The 20,929-nt window shown below is 46.2% G+C and overlaps 1 protein-coding gene across 1 annotated transcript; it reads right to left on the bottom strand.

Moving 5' to 3' along the window:
- Window positions 1–321: 321 nt before the first annotated feature.
- On the bottom strand, window positions 322–17,622 carry PTPN18 (protein tyrosine phosphatase non-receptor type 18; the record flags this gene model as incomplete). Its single annotated transcript, XM_079710581.1, has 11 exons — window positions 322–491; window positions 717–791; window positions 1,226–1,434; window positions 2,107–2,195; window positions 2,426–2,515; window positions 2,608–2,685; window positions 2,764–2,830; window positions 3,444–3,586; window positions 3,805–3,867; window positions 4,614–4,682; window positions 17,530–17,622. 11 exons carry the CDS (start codon window positions 17,620–17,622, stop codon window positions 424–426), a joined length of 1,044 nt encoding a protein of 347 aa, XP_079566707.1. The 3' UTR covers window positions 322–423.
- Window positions 17,623–20,929: the final 3,307 nt, after the last annotated feature.

The following is a 20,929-nucleotide window of genomic DNA, read 5'->3' as shown; positions in this document are numbered from 1 at the left end:
GTGGAGGGTAACGAGGGTCCATCCATCCCCCCGTGTCATAAGCTGAGTGTCTGAGTGAGGGAGGCTCAGATACTGAGATGAACCAGTCCTTCAAGTGGTGAAGGGGACAGTCTCCAGAAGCCTGTCTGTCCATCCTCCGCTTCACAGCCGGGAGCCCTGCCCAGACTCTTGGGGTTGAATTTATTCTTGAATATGCTCAGGGTAACCTCACCAGCCATCGTCCACCAGCTACCTCCCCAAGCCTCACGCCTTGAACGCTATGATCACTGAGGCAAAGCCCCCGTATTTTCCACACTGAGAAACTTTTATTTTGATGCAGCCCAGCAACCCCATTCCCAGCACTTCACAGTGTAGAGCACGGCCCTCAGCAGTCCAGGAACCCACGTGGACCAGGCACCCAACAGGCAGGCAAGGGCGCTGCGCTCACACGCGGGTCCACTCGGCAGGCGGGTCCCGGGGTCCTTTAGGCCTTCCAATGCGCAGGTTGAAGCCTGGAAAAGGAAGGGCACCGTAGGGCTCACGGAGAAGCTGAGGTGCGGAGAGGTAGGCAACTCGTGGAAAGTCACCCCCAAGCCTCCAGGCCCTCACGGTTTGCTGCAGACACATGCACAGGACTCTGAGGGCGTGTGTTTTCCTGCCACCATCTCAAAGCCCCAGATGCCTGGGATTCAGTTAAAACTGCAGAGAGTCCCAGCGACCCAGGCTGTCTGACTTACCTAGCCCACCAGTCTGAGCTCCATCTACCACGTCCTCGTAGGCGCCAGGCCCTGCTGGGCTTTGGTCAACAGGAACTGCGGGCAGAAAACCACCTAACAGATCGGCTCAGGCCGGCCCTCGAAGTTCCGGAGAGCCACTCGGAGGCAAATGCGCATCCTCCCAGGCCAGAGAAGGCAAGCTGGGGGCTGGGCGCCGGGGCCCAGCGGGAGGGTGCGTGGCCAGGGGCGTGACCAAATCGGAGACCTCCGCCCAGACTAGGTGGTCGGGCCAGAGACCGCGGTTTGGCCCGGGACGCTTCCGGGCGTGACCAGAGGACCGGCGGTTGTCCCAAAGGCGTGGCCGGGAAAGCCAGGACGTCAGCCTCCGGGGCGTGACCGGGCCGGACGCGGTGGAGGGGGGGTGGGGGTCCTCGTGGCCTCCAGGCCCTCCAGACCGCAGCCACAGGGGGTCGGGAAACGGAGCAGGTCGGGGCTAGCCGCCCCCCCCGGCCCGGGCCACGTCGACTTACCGCGGCCGGGCAGCGGCCCGCGGCCGTCCTCCGCGTGCGCCTGGGGCCGCCGGGCGCGCGGCGTCACCTGGCTGTAGAGGGGCGTCTCCTCCGCGCCGCGCGCCCGCGCGCCCGCCCCTGCCCCGGTGCCCGCGGGGGCCGCGCGCTTCTGCACCACAGCGTACGTGTCGGCCATGGCGAGGCCCGGGGGCCCGGGCACCGAGATGCTCCTGCGGGTGGGGAGGAAGTGAAGCGGCGGCGCCGAGGCTGGGGAGGGAGGGGGCAGCGCGCTCGGCACGCAAACCACCGGCTTCCTTCCCGCCCGAGGCGGCGCGCAGTTACGGAGCGAGGAGGCGGCGGTGGTAGCGTCTCTGGGGAAAGGGGTCTCGTTTCTGTGTCCCTAGCGCCCATCAGGTTGGGTGGATGAAGGAAGGAAGGGGCCAGCCTGGCAGGTGAATGGGGCAAGGTATTGGTATTGAGGATTGGTCATTTCTGTGTAGTTGTCTGTTCAATAAATGAATGAGGAAGTGACATCTAAAGAGAAGCAAGGCAGAGTTTCACAATGGAGGGCCGGTCTCAAGGACCAAGGGCTGAAGTCTCTGCTGCACCCGACATGAGGCCTTACAGTTGGGTGGCCTCAAAAACTATCTGCTGAATTAATGAGTGGAAAAGCGAGGAGGGGGCTCACATCGGGAGCTAGCCCGAGGGCAGAGGCAATGGGATCTCTGGGATTAAAGAATCATCTTGGGGAGGGTTCCCAGAGCTCAGCTGCAAGAACGGGCCAGTGAATATTTGGTGAACTGAACGGCAAGGGAGGGGCTGGTGTTTCAAGGGCGAGGAAAGGGCCAGCCTCCAAGGACGAGGAAGTGAAAATGGAAGACTGAGGGGAGGGGGCTGGTTACCTGAGGACCCCGGCGGCTGGGCAGGCTATGGCAAGAAGGGTGTGGGAGGTCCGGAGGGGGAAGGCATCGTCGTAGAGTGGGGCACAGCTCTGGGGAAAGGCAGGAGGGAGAGGCGTGAGGCTTCGGAGGACGCTGGTCAGGCTCCTTGTGGGGGAAGCTTAAGAGGGGACAGTGATAAGGAGGAGGACAAAGGTAGATATCATAGTGCGTCAGTCCCTGCTCCTGGAGGGAGTCCAAGGGCTGCATGCTGGCGCTGGTGGTGGCCATAGACCTCTGCCCTGGGTCCTGGTCTCTGAGGACTGGAAGGCGGCCTTGGTACCTCCTTGACGTTCTGGTAGAGAGGGCTGGCATCTTGGAGCGCTGAGAGGAACATCTGAGCCACTGTGTGGTACAGGAACCTGTACTGTTCCTGAGGGGGTGGTGCAGGGGACAGGGGTCATCGAGAGGGGAAGACCAGAACACGAGGGATATGTCCTTGGAACGAGGAGACCTGGCCCCCACCTCTGTCTGTATGGCTAAAGGCCGCTGCCTCCGAATCTTGAGGACCACACTGCAGAGGCTGAAGTCAGGTGGTATCATCTAGGGCAGAGAGATGGGCACTTGAGCAGGACCTCCTAGGCACAGGGCCCACACTGCGCTTGTATGCCCTCTTCATACCTGCGTCAGGAGCAACTGTCTCACATAATCCAGGGTGCACAGGACACCTGTTCGCCCACAGCCCGCACTGACAAGTGAGAATCAGAGTGAGCTCGGTCAGGGCCTGCCTGCTACCCCTTTTAAAGGGGGCATTTGGGGCTGGGGGTGAGGGCCTTAATGGAGTGTCCCCTGCAGCACTTTTTTTTTTTTTTTTTTTGCAGTACGCGGGCCTCTCACCGCTGTGGCCTCTCCCGCCGCGGAGTACAGGCTCCGGACGCGCAGGCTCAGCGGCCATGGCTCACGGGCCCAGCCACTCCGCGGCATGTGGGATCTTCCCAGACTGGGGCACGAAACTGTGTCCCCTGCATCGGCAGGCGGACTCTCAACCACTGCGCCACCAGGGAAGCCCCCTGCAGCACTTTTTGATTCCCAGAATCCCAGGTTATAATTTGAAGGGAAAACCTTTCTAATTGCTTATATTTGTTGAGCATCAACTGTGTACTTACTCCCTAGCAGACAGTCTGTGCTCAATAAATACTAACCATTTGAGCTGCAACTTGAGCAAGTGTGGCCTCAGGTTTCTTGAATCAGGCACTCAGACTGTAAGACTGGCTCCAAGCCCTGCACTATCCTCCCTGTCCCCCTCCCCACCACCATCCCCTCTGTCTCACCAGACCCCCATAAAGCCCATTTTCCTAAACCTGCAGTGGACACAGAGGGGGCTGGGGCCAGATCCCTGGAGGCGCCGGGCTTCCTCCACGATGGCGAGCACGTGGTCGGGATTGCTAGGGACCCCTCTGTCTGGCCAGGACATATACTGCAGCTGGTACACAGAGCGGGATTCCTGAAACACAGGAAATGAGGGGCAAAGAATGAATAAAGAAAGAAAAGCATTTATTGAGCCCCTAATACATGTCAGCACTAGTTCTCCACATCCTCCATTTAAATGCAACAGATAATAACTGAAGAGATGGGTACTATTGTTAATGCACATTTTACAGATGAGAAAACAGAGACAGGAAACAGCTCTCCCTATGTGGGAGTCTCCTCCCCTTTCAGTACCTTCTGGAAGGTGACCTGAAGGGTCCTGAGCGTGATGTCTGCATTCAGCCATGTCTCCCTTGTCTGTGGATATGGGGCATGTGAGAAGAGGGCAGAGAACAAAGATCACAGGTGCCAAAAGACATATTTACAAAAAAACAAAGTGTTTCTGATTAAAAATCAAATACAGGGAGTTCCCTGGTGGCCTAGTGGTTAGGATTCTGGGCTTTCACTGCCGTAGCCTGGGTTCAATCCCTGGTCAGGGAACTGAGATCCTGCAAGCCATGCAGCATGCCCCCCCCCCAAAAAAAACAAAAGAAAAATCAAATACAAACAACATATTTTTAAAAATTCATTTAGCCCGAATATCTCCCATGGCTTTTGTAAAGGGAACATTTCACAAAGGGGAGAAAGAGGAACTATGATTAAACATCCAACAAGCTCATTTACAGTGAAACAAAGAAACATCTTTTGTTCTAAAACAAGTTTCATTGTATTTATTCAATACCAATTGTATTTATGATTTATGAGAGATTTTCCTGAGTTCTTTTGAAAGGGTAAGGGAAATAAGAATTTTAAGAACCTAACCAGGCACATGAACATTTACAGAGATAACCATGATAGTAGTTAAAATGCAAAAAGTGTATAATGAGTTCTGACTATTTGCCATGCTAATACCAGAGCGCTCCCTGTAGTGTGAGGGTGACTGTGGGAAAACTGTTCATCCTTTCAGGCCCAGCCCAAAAGCTTTCCACTCAGAATCATCTGTGAAATCTTCCACAACATCCAAGACTTCATAAAGTGCTGTTCCCACCTCTGCCCCAGCTCACCAGAGTGATGCAGAAAAGCCCAATCTGCAGTGGCTCCTGTTCTTGGGCCCAATAACGCTCACACTTTTTCTGCAAAAGGCAAGGGGAAAAGGGCAGAGAGTGAAGAGGCGGAGTCTGTCTCAGAGTTCAGATCAACACGTGCACACCCCGCACGGGACAGCCCAGGTTGCTGGTGGAAGCACAGACAGCTGAAGCTTCAAAGGAGGCCAGGCGGCAAAACCTCATCAGACTAAACACAGACAGACTCAATGGAGATGTGAGCTTCTGACTGTGCAGGAGGAAGACAGTCCAGAATATTCTCCTTCTGAAAGCAACTGAAAACCTGGACAAAATATATGAGCCACTATTTTCAGACACTGGTCCACAGCCTTGCAGGACTGTGATCATTGAACAACGGGAAACACATGAGTCAAACGGTGTGACCTCCCCAACTTACTGCCAAGAGGCAGTAACCAGGCTGCAGAACGTGGAGAGTTTGATGAGCCCACTGAGTTGAGGAACCAGAGATCTTGGCTCGGGGAGGCCAAGGCAGAGGTCTTGAGAGAACAGCACTATGCAAACAAAAGCAAAGAACTCCAGAAGTCTGCATAGGGGTCCCCTTAAGTCTTTAGCTGAATAATGATCTGGGCACATATGACACGAAACCCCATGAAGCTAGGACGGAATAACTTCCCGTGAAGGAATAATAGCTAGGGAACTGTAAGATGAACATTTCCTGGGGCTCACGGTGGGACAGAAATAATTTACATTTCCTCCAGCCACAGTGGAGAGACTTGAGTGATTAAAAGGGGCATTCAGTAGGGAACCTGAAGGATCAAACATTGAAAGTAGAAGAACTTAGTTCTAGAATAGGCTTCTCTAGACTCGCCCTAAAAAAGCTTAGAAACAAACCTTAAAATGATCAAATATCTAAAAGTAACTTAACTGCCTTCCACAAAAAGTCCAACACTTTTTAAAGGAAGGTAACAAAATCCAAAACTTACTTTTGTAAAATTTAAAATATTGAGCATCGAATAAAAATTTACTAGACATATAAAGAAGTAAGAAAATATGACCTATACCCAGGAGAAAAAGCAGCAGAAAAAGACCCAATAGAGATGAGGAAACAAGCAGACAAAGACTTCAAAACAGCCTTTATAAATATTATAAATATGTTCAAAGATGAAAAGGAAACCACGAAAGGGATGAAAGTGAAATAAGAGATATAAAAAAGACCTAAATGGAACTTCTAGAGAGGAAAAATAAAATATATGAAATAAAAAATTCACTGTCTAAGACGCAGGAAAAGATGCTCAACATCAGTAGTTATTAGAGAAATGCAAATCAAAACTACAATGAGGTACCGCCTCACACTGGTCAGAATGGCCATCATGCAAATGTCTACAAATAACATGCTGGAGAGGGTGTGGAGAAAAGGGAACCCTCCCACATTGCTGGTGGGAATGTAAATTGGTGCAGCCACTATGGAAAAGAGTATGGAGGTTCCTCAAAAAACTAAAAATAGAGTTACCATATGATCCAGCAATCCCACTCCTGGGCATACATCCGGACGAAGCTATAATTTGAAAAGATACATGCACCCCTGTGTTCATAGCAGCGCTACTCAAAATAGCTAAGACATGGAAACAACCTAAATGTCTATCGACAGATGAATGGGTAAAGAAGACGAGGTATATATATATATACAATATACTCAGCCATAAAAAAGAATGAAATAATGCCATTTGCAGCAACATGGATGGACCTAGAGATTATCATACTAAGGGAAGTAAGTCAGAAAGAGAAAGACAAATACCATAGGATATCCCTAAATATCTAACATGTGACACAAATGAACTTATCTACAAAACAGAAACAGACTCACAGAGATACAGAACAGACTTGGAGTTGCTGTGGGCAAGGGAGTGGGGAGGAATGGATTGGAAGTTGGGATGAGCAGATGCAAACTAGTATAAATAGGACGGATAAACAACAAGGTCCTACTGTAGAGCACAGGGAAGTATATTCAATATCCTGTGATAAACCATAATGGAAAAGAATATGAAAAAAAATTCACTGTCTAATAGCAGATTAGACACCAGAAGATCAGTGAACACAAAGGCATAGCAATAGAAACTATTCAAAATGAAAAAGAGAGAGAAAAAATGGGGAAAAAAACTAACAGAGAATCAGATACCTGTGGAAATATATATCAAGTGGCCTAATGTATGTGTACCTGGAGTCCAGAAGGAGAGGAGAGGGGAGAATAGAAACTATTTTTGAATAAACAATAGCTGGAAAATTTTCCAGATTTGATGAAACTATGAACCCACAGATCCAAGAAGGTCAATGAACCACAGGGAGAGTAATCATAAAGAAAGCCACACCAAGGTAGCTCATGATCAAACTGCTGAAAAACGATGATAAAGAAAAAAATCTTAAAAGCATCACACATAAAAAAGACACATTACATACTGAGGAATAAGGATGACAGCAGAATTTTGTCAGAAACTCCGTGAGCCAGAGGTCAATGCTGTGACACCCCAAAAATGCTGAAATTAAAAAAAAGTAACTTTCAGACAAAAGCTGAGAGACTTTGTCACAGTAAAACAGCACTATGAGAAATATTAAAGTAAGCTTTTCATACAACAGGATCCAGGTGGAATACAGACCTATACAAAGGGATGAAGAGTAAAGAAAAAGGTAAATATGTAGCTAAATGTAAAAGGTATTTCTCATTTTTAACATCTTTAAAAGATAATCTAGTGAATTTTACCAAAAAAGGAGGAATTAATAGCAATCCTTCACAAACTTTTCCAAAAAATTGAAGGAACATTTGCCAACATATTTTATGAGACCAGTATTACTCTGCTGCCAGAACCAGACAGATAACACAAGAAAAGAAAACTACTAAGCAATGTCTCAAGAATATAGACAGAAGAATCCTCAACACAATATTAACAAAGGATTTTACACAGGATCAGGTGGGATTAATCCCAGGAACACATATATGAAAATCAATATATGAAGGTCAATCAATATCATATCCCATAATAATAGAAAATGAAACAAAAACACATGATCAACTTAATAGGTGCAGAAAAAAAATCTGAACAAAATCCAATACGTTTTCATATAAAAACATGAAAGGAACTAGACATAGAAAGTAAATTCCCCATCTTGATTTAAAAAGCAAAACCAACAACAACAAAAAATATCTACCAAAACCTACAGCTAACCTAATACTTAATGGTGAAAGACTGAATGTTTTGCGCTTAAGATCAGGAACAAGACAAGAATGTTTGCACTTTTTTGTACTGGAAGTTGTAGGCAGTGCAATTAGAAAAAGAAATGAAGGAAGGAAAGGAGGGAAGGTGGGAGGGAGGAAGCAAGAGAGAGAAAAAAGAAAAGAAAAGGAAAGGAAAGGAAAGAAAAAAGATAGGGAGAGAAGGAAGAAGAAAGAAAGGAAGGGAGGTTACCCAGATTGGAAAGGAAGAAACAAAAGTATGTCAACTTGCAGATAGCATGATATTATATAGAGAAAACCCTAAAGAATGCACACACACACACACACACACACTATTAGAACTAATCGAGTTCGGCAAGGTTGCAGGATACAAAATCAGTACAGAAAAATCAACTGTATTTTCATATTAAAAAAACTATTATTTGCAATACCTCCCCCCGCCCCCAGAATTGATAGATTCAATGAAATCCTTATCAGATCCTAGAAGGCTTTTGAAGATATGGGCAAGCTGATCTTTACATTAATATATAAACAATATGTTAACATTAATAAATGTGTTATGGATTCCCAAGACTGCCCTCAGGTTTGATCATTCAACAGGAGGACTCACAGGACTCAGTATAGAGTTGTACTTGTGGCTACAATTTATTGCAATGAAAGGTTACAGGATAAAACAGCAAAGGGAGAAGGCGCACAGGGTGAAGTCTGCAGGAAACAGGGTGCCAGCTTCCAAGGGTCTTCTCCCAGTGGAGTCACATAGAATGTGCTTAATTCCTCCAGAATGAGTTGTGACCACACGTGTGAAATGTCCACAGGGACATTTAGGAATTCAGTGCCCAGGGTTTTTACTGGGGGACTCTATGTGGTATGTAGGCACCTCTGACTAGCATGTGACAAAACTTCAGACTCCCAGAGGGAAAGCAGGTGTTCACATAAACCTACTGTCACATAGACACGTTGTTTGTATAAACAGTTTAAGCATGGTGAACCACTCTTACTGGAGATCCAATTTCCAGTCAAGAGCCAAACCTTCAGGAAGTTCTTTTTAAGCATAAGCATTTTTGCCGGCTATGTTAACTCTTTTCTTCATGGCAAGTGACCCAGAATAGCCAAAATAATCTTGAAAAAAGAAGAACAAATTTGGAGGACTCACACTTCCTGATTTCAAAACTTACCACAAACCTACAATACCATGTAGTACTGGCACAAAGATAGACATGTCAATCAATGGAATAGAATTGAGAGTCCAGAAATAAACCTTTACGTGTACACTCAATTGATTTTCAACAAAGTACCAAGACCATTCAATGGGGAAAGCACAGTCTTTTTAACAAATGGTGCTAGGACAACTAGGTATCTATAAACAAAAGAATGAATTTGGACCGCTGTCTTACACCATATACAAAAATTAACTCAAAATGAATCAGAGACCTAAACATAAGAGAGAAAACTATAAAACACTTAGAAGAAAACATAGGAGTAAATATTTTTGACCTTTGGTTAGACAATGACTTGTTGGATACAACATCAAAAGCACATCAAAACAATAGATTGGAAGTCTTCAAAATTAAAAAGTGTTTGTACTTCAAAGGACACTATAAAGAAAATGAAAAGACACCCACACAATGGAAAAAAATATTTCTAAATCATATACTGATAAGGGACTTGTATTCAGAAGAATTCTTACAACCCAATAATAAAAAGACAAATAACCCAATTAAAAAATGGGCAAAGGACTGAAACAAATATTTCTCCAAAGAAGACATACAAATGGAAAAATAAGCACGTGAAAAGATGTTTGGTAAATGCAAACGAAATCCACAAATCCACCTCATTAAGCTAATGCAAACCAAAACTGCAATGAGATACCACTTCCCATCCATTAGGATGGCTAATAAAAACAAAAGTGAAAACAGAAAATAACATGTCTTGGTGAGTGTATGGAAAAATGGAACACTTGTGCATTGCTGGTGAGAATATAGGGTGGTCCGGCCACTGTGGAAAACAACAACAACAACAAAACTAAACACAGAATTGCCATACGATCCAGTAATTAATTCTACTACCCAAAAGAATTGAAAACAAGGACTCAAAACAGATACTTATGCACTAATGTTCATAGCAGCACTACCACAATAACCAAAAGGTAGAAACAACCCAAATGTCCATCAACAGGTGAATGGATAAACAAAATGTGGTACATACATACAATGAAATGTTATTCAGCCTTAAAAAGAATGAAATTCTGATACACTCTACAACATGGATGAACCTTGAAAACCTGATAAATGAAATAAGTCAGACACAAAAGAACAAGTATTGTACGACTCCACTGATATGAGGTACCTACAAGAGGCAAATTTATAGAGACAGAAAGTAGAATAAAGGCTACCAACAGCTGCAGGAAGGGGAAATGGGAAGAAACTGTTAAATGGATACAGAGTTTCTGTTTGGGATGATGAACAAGTTCTGGAATTGGACAGTGGTAATGGTTTGCAACACTGTGAGTGTACTTAATGTTTCCAAATTGTACACTTGAGATCGTTAAAATGGCAAAAATTTATGTTATGTATATTTTACCACAACTGAAAAAAAAAAAGACCCAATGAGTACAACTTCACATCCAACAGGATAGCAATAATGAAAAAGACAGACAATAACAAGTGTTGGTAAGAATGTGGAGAAATTGGAACCTTCATACATTGCTGGTTGAAATGTAAAATGATATAGCCACTGTGGAAAACAGTTTGGCAGTTCCTCAAAATGTTAAAAATAGAGTTTACCATATGACCCAGCAATTCCACTTCTAGGTATATATCCAAGAGAAATGAAAACATACTTCTACACAAAAACTTGCACATGAATGTTTATAGCAGCAATATTCATAATCACCAAAAAGTGGAAACAGCTCAAATTCTATAAAGTAATCACTTTTTACTGATTAGAAGAAAAGCTCCATGAGGGCAGGGATCTTTGTTTTTCCCATTAGCATAAATTAGTTACTCAAAGAATATATGTCAACATTGAAGGCACATGGTTTCTGCATCCTGGCATGGATATATAAAATGGACATATAATGGATATATCCATTAATGGATATATAAAATGTGGTAGATCCATTCAATGGAATGTTATGCAGCAATAAGAACGGGTGAAGTATTGATACATGCTACAACATACATGAGCCTTAAAACACAGCCTTATTGAAAGAAGCCAGTCATGAAAGACAACATATCGTATGATTCCAGTTATAGGAAAAGTCCAGAGTGGGCAAATCTACAGAGACCAAAAATAGATTAGTAGTTGCCTAGGGTGGAGTTTGGTAGGAAATGCAGCATAACTGCTAATAGATACAGGGCTTCTTTATGGGGTGATGAAAAGGTTCTGAAATTCATTGTGGCGATGACTGTATAACTCAGGAATATACTAACAACAATTAAATTGCACACTTTAGATGGATGAATTGTATCTCAATAAAGTTGTTTTTTTTTAAAGATAATCTGTAGGAAAAATAATAGCAGTGTGTTGTGTAGTATATTTTAAATTTAGAATCAAACCTAGGGCAACAATAGCTTGAAGCATGGAAAGAGAAAATTGAAATACGGTATTGTAAAGTTCTCACATTTTAAATGAAATGGTATAATATTATTTGAACATAGACTGTGATAAGTACACATTCCACTAAGCACACAAGCACATAATACAAAGAGGTATAACTAATAAGTGAATAATGACTGTGAAACAGAGTCATAAAAATTCTCAGTAAAAAAGAAGACAGAAAATAAGAAAGGAACAAAGAACAGATGGAACAAATAGAAAACAAATAGCAAAATCATAGATTTAGACACATTAAAGACTAAATACTCCAATTAAAGGCAGAGATTGTCAGACTGGATAAAAAAAAAGTAAGTACCCACAATATGCCAGCTATAAGAAACACAGTTTAAAAATAAAAATGGGGAATTCCCTGGAAGTCCAGTGGTTAGGGCTCTGCCCTTCCATTGCAGGGGACATGGGTTCAATCCCTGCTCAGGGAACTAAGAGGCTGCAAGCTCTGTGGTGCAGCCAAAAAAATAAATAAAATAAAATAAATAAAAATAAATAAAAATGAACACAGATAAAAAGTAAAAGAATTAAAATAGAGAGATCATGCACACTCTAATCTAAAGAAGTTTAAATGGCTATATTAATATCAAAGTACACTTCAGAGAAAGGGGTATTACCCTTTTCCTTTTAGAGATAAAAGGGACATTACATATTGAAAACAGGATTGATTCATCAGGAAGACATAATCCTAACTGTACAAGCACTCAATTATAGAGTTGTAAAATATCTGAAGCAAAAACTGACAGAACTGAAAGGAGAAATAGATAAATCTAAAATCAGAGTTAGAGATTTCAACACTCCTCTTTCAGCAAATAATAGGACAAGTAGATGAAAAAAAGTAAGAATAGGGACTTCCCTGGTAGTCCAGTGGTTAAGACTCTGCCCTTACACTGCAGTGGGCACCCTTCCAGTGCAGTGGGCACAGGTTTGGTCCCTGGTCAGGGGAACTATGATCCCACATGCCACATGGCCAAAAAGGAAAAAAAAAAAGGTAAGAATAATAAGATTTGAATAATACTATTGAGAAACTTGTCCTAATTCACAGTTATAGAACAGTTGGAGGTTTCAACACTCCTCTCTTGGCAATTGATGGAACATTTAGAGAAAAGAAATCAGCAAAGATACATAAGATACAGTAAAGATATAGAAGATATTAAAGTGTCTTTCAAAAAGACACAATCAATTTGACCTAACTGATATTTATAGAACACTCCACTCAACAAAGCAGAATACACATTCTTTTCAAGTGCACACAAAACATTTACCAAGATAGATCACATTCATGGCCACAAAACAAGTTTCAGTACATTTGAATCATATAAAGTTGTTCTTTGACCACAATGGAACTGAAAATTAATAACAGGAAGATATATGGAAAAGCCCCCAAATATTTGGAACTTAAGCACAGCCATGGTCAAATACCATTGGTCAAAGAAGAAATCACAAGGGAAATTAGAAAATATTTTGAGCTAACTGAAAAAAAAGACACTACATACCAGTTTGTGAGATGTAGCTAGAGCAGTGCATAGAGAAAAATGAATGACATTAAATACTTATATGTGGGCACTTCCCTGGTGGTCCAGTGGTTAAGAATCCATTTTGCAATGCAGGGGATGCCGGTTTGATCCTTGGTCGGGGAACTAAAATCCCACATGCCACAGGGCAACTAAGCCCACGTGCCACAACTAGAGAGCCCATGTGCCACAACTACAGCCCACGCACTTTGGAGCCCATGAACCACAACTACAGAGCCCACATGCTCCAGAGCCCACATGCCGCAACTACTGAGCCTGCACACCACAACTAGAGAGAAGCTTGCGCACCACAACTAAGAGCCCATGCAACCGCAACAAAAAGATCCCCAATGCCGCAACTAAGACCCCATGCAGCCAAGAAATAAATAAATATTTAAAAAAAAAACTTATATGTGAAAAAAATCACAAATCTATTATCTAAGCTTAAGGAACTAGAAAAAAAAAAAGAGCAAGTTAAACCTAAACCAGAAGGAAGGAAATGATAAAGGGAAGAAATTAATGAAATAAACATGAAAAAATAGAGAAAATGAATAAAACTCAAAGCTGCTTCTTTGAAAAAATAATAAAATTGATAAGCCTCTAGCCCAGAGATTGCCTAACTTTCTATAAATGGCCAGATAATAAATAGTTTAGACTTTGTGAGCCATACAATGTACTTAACTTGCAACTACTGAACTTGGCCATTATAGCATGAAAGCAGGTATACACACTATGTAAACAAATGAGTGTGGCTATGTTCTTATACATTTTTATTTACAAAAACAGGCAGCAGGACAGATTTAGTACAACTAAAGTTTGCTTGTCTTTATTCTTGCCAGACCAATGTAGGAGAGAGAGACAGACAGACGACCAACTATCAAAATTAGGAATGAAGAAGTTACATCACTACAGATTGTACAGACTCCATGATCAGCCAGCCATCCCGGGGTATTACCTACCCCACCCCCAGCCCTGTCCATGGAGCACGCCAGGATGCAGAAACCATGTGCCTTCAGTGTTGACATGCATTCTTTAAGTAACTAACTTATGCTAATGGGCAAAACAAAGATCCCTGCCCTCATGGAACTTTTCTTCTAATGAGGGAGACAGAATAAACAATATACATAACACATTTGTAGATTATCTTGTATGTTAGAAGTTGGTAAGAACTGTGAAGAAAAACATGAAAGTAGGACAAGGGAAGGAGAGTGAGAGTGCCGGGAGTTCCAAATGGGTGAGATCCAGGAAGATCTCATTGAGGAAGTAGCATTTGAGCCAAGGTGGTGATGGAGCAAGCCAAGGGGAAAATGTCCCAGGCAGTGGGAACAAAGCATAGGACCCGAGGCAGCACAAAGGCCAGAGTGGTTGGAGTGGAGTGAATAAGGGGAAGAAAGGTGGAAAGAGAGATCAGAGCTGTACTGGGGAAGCCACAGTTATAGGGCCTTATGGTCTATGGTATGGAATGGGGCGGGAAGACCAGCAGGAGAGGGGTTGAGCCCCATGAATAAAAGGAAAAAGATCAACAAAAAAATTAAAGTTAGTAATAGTGGGCTTAGCAGAGGTACAGAGAGGGTCACGCCAAGAACTGGGCCATTGAGTCATGGCATCAGGGAAGAGCTAGCAAGGTTTCTCCTGTCTCCTCTCTGCACGAGGATATGCATTCTAGGGGATGAGGACACCTACCCGCCCATTTTCCATCTCCTGACAGCCCATCAGGATCACCTAGACAAGAGGGGTAAGGGAAAGGGAGGAGATTTGGTTTAGGGGGTGTGGTTATCAGGGCCAAGGGAGGACCCAGAATGTTGGCCATACCTCCCCCTCCCCCAAAGCTGACCTTGACCCCAAACTCCCAGATCAGGCGCCAGAAGTCTAGCAAGGTGTGAGGCAAGGGTCCTTGTGTGGCGATGTAGGCCTGGCTTCCATCCGTGCCCTGGTAAAGGCTAAGTTCACTATGGGGATCCCGCTGTGCCTCCACCACCTCTGCCCTTTCCCTGACGCCCAGCCTGACCCTGATGAAGTTGCCATTGATGTAGTCTCCATGTCCCTCTTCCTGGAGCAGGGAAAGGATCACGCGTGTCTCATCGTCTGCCAGCGGGAGAGGTGAGAAACGTGGAGTTTGTGGGTGACAGGGGCCTTGACGGCCTCCCGGAGGAAGGCCAGCAGGGGACAGCATACCTAGCAGGGACCCCATCGAGGTGCACTCGCAGACTGTGGGGGGGAAATGCAGCCACAGCAAGGCCCTGGGAGGGAGAGTTCTGGGGGCCCAGTGGTGGCGCGGGGATGCAAAGCAGCACCGACTCCTTCCAGAAGGCCCCCACTCCCATCCCCGACTTACATGGCAGCACATCTTTGTAGCGGTTCTTCTTCACGTTTTCTGGTCGACTGCCGGCCTCAGTGGAACACACGCTGTCTGTCTTCCAGGAGGCTGAGCGGGCCTGGATGTCCTGGTGGGAGGACAGAAAGAAGACCGGGGGGAGGGAGGAGAGAGCAAGAGAGGAGCCAGGTCAGGGTCCTGGGACGCTGAGACTCTCACAGGGATACACGGCACGTGGCCTGTGAGAGGTGAGTGCAGTGCCCAGATAGCACAGGGCCTGCTAATTATGGTTCCATAATAGTAGTGACTCAGAGTGCCTTCTCTGTGCCAGGCTCTGTGTGAGGGCATTGAACCACCTGCAAGGTCCCTCCGAAGTGGGTACTCTTATTGACGTCCCCATTATGCAGGTGAGAAAGCTGAGGCACCACATGTTTGAGTGACTTGCTGAAAGTCCCACCCAGGAAGTGGCACAGTGAGTGAGTATTGAATTCAGACCTCTGAGCATCTACCCCCTGTACACTCAATGTGTATTTACATTGTATTGTGAACAATAATTGTAATATATTATGCATTTAAAATAACAAACATGGTGATATACAATATATGACAATATACAATGCATATGAATTATAATGTATAACATTACTTATGTAACTAGATACTATAGGTGCTTTACTACTGTTCCGTTATTATAATTAGTGAATAGCATTACCATCATCAAGTATTCATAATCATGATGACAATAAGTAACACCTACCAAGCCCCCTGATGAGTGCAAGCCACCATTCTAAGTGTTCTTATGCCCATCAAGTCATTTACATCCTCGTGGACACACTAGTGTAGTGGGTACCACTATTAATACTTTTACTATATAGAAGAGGAAACCAAGGCCTAGAGAGGCCCCCAAACTCCTGTAAGTACAGGAGGCTGCCTGCAGGAGGGTGGCCTCCAGCAGCTGGCACGCTTACCGCTCCAGACTGGACCCAGACCCGGATGGACATGATGTCAGGTACTACCTGGATATTATATGTTTACATTTATTATGGACATTTTCATATTGAATAAATTACATATTTTGCATTTCTTATGCATTTCTTATATATGATATTTATTTTTATATTTGTGTAAATTTAGATTTATCTTAAACTTCTTTTATCTATTTATTACATATTTTATTACTTAGGAACTTCAATAACTGCTTATTTGATAAATTATAATTCTATGTTGTATTTATGTGTATTCTATTGTTTTAAGAAGTTAACTAATGTTATTGTGTAAATTATAGTTTACAATCATATTTATACATATTCACTATATATTTTCTATTTATTAATCAACTTATTTCATAAATGTTTCTGTTATCTATTTTTATTGTACTCAATGATATATAGTCATTTATTAGATACATACATATATTTACCAAACTTATTTCTAAATTTGAGATGTCACCATATATTGTATTTACATATTTGCATAGCACACTTCCATGTTATTATATTTAAAATACCTCAGTACATGTAGATGCGATGCCTACGACGCTGCTGCGTTAGCATTCCTTACATACGGCTTGCACTACCCCATTGTAAAGTTTAGAATATTTATAACTAGTGACAAAGGCGCCTACAAAGTGAGAGCTCAAGATGTGCTATGCGCTTTTTACCCACACTGGTTATTTTAATCCTCAGGCCAGTTGAGTCATCAATGTCCGCATTTCCCGCAAGGAGAAACTGAGGCCAGAGGGACCGGATAAAGCGCCCCAGGCCACAACGCCTATTAGAGCCGGCGTCCACACCCTCGCCGCAGCGGGGCCTCTTGGTTCCTCTTTCCCCAGCCTCTTCCTCCCCAGGACCACAGGAGTGACTGACTGGTCGCCTGGAGCGGCCGGGCGTCGCGTGTCCAGCGCAGGTGAGCGCCCGCCCTGCTCAGCAACCGGACGATTCCGGGAGCGCGGCAAGGGCGCAGGGACCCGAGGGCGTGTGCGGCCCCGCCCGACCCCGACCGTGGACATCGCCCTCTGGGACCCTACTGGCAGAGGGTGAAGACAGACAGGGAGAGAGTGCGACAGAGAGAGGTGCTGGGGAGAGAAAAACAGAGAGATCTCGAGGCGAGGAGACGCCCCTGGAGGCCGAGAGAGAGACAGAGAGAGAGAGAGAGAGAGAGGCAAAGCTCAGCAGGGCGCACAGGAGAACAGACGTCTGGACCGTCCAGGGCAAGGAGCCCAAGCGCGGCGCGCTACCGGCCAACTCGGCCACTCACGCTGAACTCGCAGGCGAGGACCGCCCCCTCCCGGCCGCCCCGTGCCTCCAGTTGCTCCAAGAAGCTCCGAGCCGCGTCCAAGCTGCGGCTCATGGCGCTGCCGGCCAGCGACGCCCAGTCTACCTGTGGCGCTCCGCGCTCGCACCTAGTGTAGACTCCGTGGGAGGTGGCCGAGGCCCCGCCTCAGATCTCGCCAGCCAATGGCAGTGCGCAGCGGTGGACAGGGCGCTCCCCTCGGCCAATGACACTCAGAGCCCGCCCCAGCCTCGCCTACAGGCTCCCGGACCGGGGCGGCTGCCTGAGCGCTTGGTTCACCCGGGCTGGGTCAGGGACGTGGATCCTGCGCTGGCTCTTCCCTTTTTTATGGCCTCTGCGCGAGCTGGCTGAGTCCGCATGGTCCCATGGCCACTTCCTCTCTCTTGGACCCGGGGTCCGCGCCCGGGCAGGGCGGATGGCTGCACGCCCTCGCCCGGCCTCCCCGGCTCTGTCTTCTGGGAGCTAGGCTGTGTCCGGATCCGAGCCGGGGTGGCGTGGCAGCTGTGAGTAAAGACGGTCGCCGAGACCGAGCTGCAACTCCTGCCTGGGGGACCCCGGGTGAGGACCGTCCCGCGCTTTGCGCTTCGGCGGGGTCCGAGGGAGGTCGGGGGAGGTAGCCGCGGGGGAAAATGACACCCGGGCACCTGGGATGTGAGAAAGACTGAATCCGTGTATTTCCTGAGGTCCCTTCTTTTTCTGGGTCGGGCTAGGATGAACTGGGGGCGCCAGCATCCAGTCCTAATTTGAGGATTTCAACCCGCATAAACCTTCTGGGAAACTGAGAATCGAGGCTCTGGGAGTGGGTTCCAAGGAACTAGGTGTTCTCAGTGCTTTTAAGGGGCTTATTTTCTTTCGTCCCCACACTCTTGTCTTCAGAAAATGTGGAGAAGACTGGAGGACAGCTGCTGTCCCAGCTCCCAGGGCCACCAAGGGGAGGCTGGAGAGAGCAGAGAGGAGTCTACGGCCCCTGCCAAGGATTGGCCAGTGTAGATGGGCTAGCCCATCCTTCACCTCGGGGGTGAGGAGTGTGGACTTAATTCATCAGTGTTAAGTCAAGAACAGGCAAACTGTTTCTTAAAGTGCTTGGGTCTCTGGTCCTTGTCCCAACTACTCAATTTCCGCCATGCAGGGTGAAAGCAACCATAGGCAACATGTAAAGGAATGAGCATGGCTGTGTCCCAAACTTTGTGGACTTTAAATTTTAATTTCATGTGTCACGATTTGTGTGTGTGTGTGTCCTGCAGGCTGTGGGTTGCTGACCCCACTTTAAGTGACTGAGAGGTCAAAAAGCCAGTTAATGGGGAAGTTTCACTTATTGAGGGGTCAGTAGGAGTCACTGTTGACTCAGGGTTTATCACTGTCATCTTTGAGAGTTCAGAGGTGGTCAGCAGTGATCACTGAGGATGGACATTGATAGTGAATTCATTGGAGGCCAGTGAGAGTTCCTTGGAGGTTCATGGAGACGGTCAGTGGATGTCAATGGCTGTCACTGGGAGGTCAGTGAGAGACTGAAAGTAACTGAGGAGCCATTGGGACTTGGAATGTTAGTTTACTAAATAACTGAGGGGTCAAAAGAGTCAGGGAAGGTCATTGAGGACCCCTAACCAGGGCTCAATAGTGAATGTCAGTGGAATCACTGAGATTTCTTGGATGTTCATGGCTTCTTGGAGACTCAGGGTGGCAGGATACAGAAGCATCAGTGAACTTTGAGAAAATATGGAGGCCCACTGGAGGAGTCACAGAGACACTTGAGTCCCTGAGTAATCATGGATACTAATGGCAGTCATTTGGGTATAGTGGATACCAGAGTAAAGGGGGAACAGCCACTGTGGGATCAAGAAAGGGCTTTATGGACCCTGCTGGTAGTGAATGTCATTGGATGTCAGTGATCACTGGAAACCAGTGCTACCTGGGGAGCAGCACTGAGGGTCAGTGAGCCATCCGTATCACCTCTGGTGATGACTGGGAGGCAGGGCAGCTAACCCAGCAACTGGGTTCTGGCACTCTGAGATCTTCTGTTCCACTAGGGGCTGAGGGTCTGTTTGTCTGACAGGGTGGGGTGTACACGTCTGTCCCCCTGGCTTAGGAGACATCTGTCTATCCTGAGGACCTACCTGCCTTTCTCATAGGCTGGGTCTTACTGGCAAAGAGTAAGTCTGTCAAGCTGAAGGTCTGGCTGGCTAGTTGACTGGGTAGTGGAATGTCTCTCCATTGAGTTAACCGTCTCTGTACAATTGTGGGGCTGTCTATCCTTGAGGAATGCTGTCTTTTGGTTGGCTGGAAGTGGGGTGGGAGGGGTGTCCACGTGTCTGGACACAGGTCTTTCTGGATGCCTGGCTGAGCACCTTCCCACCTGTCCAATAATCTGTCCATTTGTCTAGCTGTCCTGCTGTAGTCTCTCTCTCCCTGGGACTCTTATCTAGAAGTCTGTCTTGCCAGGGATCTATGTGTCTGTTTGCCTGCCTGTTTGGGAACCTTTCTGCCTATCTGGCCTGTGAACAGAGTGGCTGAGACTTTAGCCCACCTGCCATGCTTCCACCAGGGTTGGGTGTCTGTCTTACTGGCTGCACGTCCACCTCCTACTACACACCCTCCTCTTGTTTAACCGGACCGCCATCCTGACACTGACCATCCCTCCATGTCTCTCCAACATCCAAATTCTCCTGGCTTGCCCTCTGCTCAGCTCAGGCTGGGTGTAGGGGATGGAAAGACCCCCAAGACCTCCTCCAGCAGCCCTGGCTCACCCCTCTCCGTTGTCCCAGAGAACTGCAAGCTGTGTTCTTGCAGTGGGACTCACTGCTGCTGCTGGCCCTCCTGCGCACCCCACTGGCGGCAGTCCCAAGCAGTGGGAGCAGCTGGCACTGTCCTGAAGGTCCTGAGCACCCCAGCGCCCACATGCCACATGCCAGTCTGCCACCTGCTCCCCAGCTCAGAGTGCTAGGCCACCCAACAGAGCCAAGTGGACAGGGTGCTGGAAGGTACTCGGAGAAGCTTTTGCAATACTGTGAAGAACCCAGCCTGCGCTGATGTTGCAAAGGGGAAAGAGTAACTTTTAAACAGTGGGGGAACCTGGCAGACACCACCCTCACCTAGAAGGCTTATGCGGAGATAAGACTACTGACATCCCTATTGAACAGTTCTTCTTTTTTGCTAGGCCACAAAAGGGAACAAAAAATTTGAAAAAATTCTCCCACTGCTCCACTCTGTTACGAACTTTTGGATTGGGTGTGGGCTGACCTGTTGGCCCACCTACAAGTCTGGCATTTGGCAAAAAAGGAAAAATGCCAGTCTCTCCAGTTACAAGTGGCAGCTTGCATCCACCAGTGATTGGAGGTAACTGCCTTTGGGAGGGCTTTTGTTCCAG

This window comes from Hyperoodon ampullatus, assembly GCF_949752795.1.
Source record: "Hyperoodon ampullatus genome assembly, chromosome: 8".
NCBI lineage: Eukaryota > Metazoa > Chordata > Mammalia > Artiodactyla > Ziphiidae > Hyperoodon > Hyperoodon ampullatus.
This window is presented reverse-complemented; position numbering and strand designations above follow the sequence as displayed.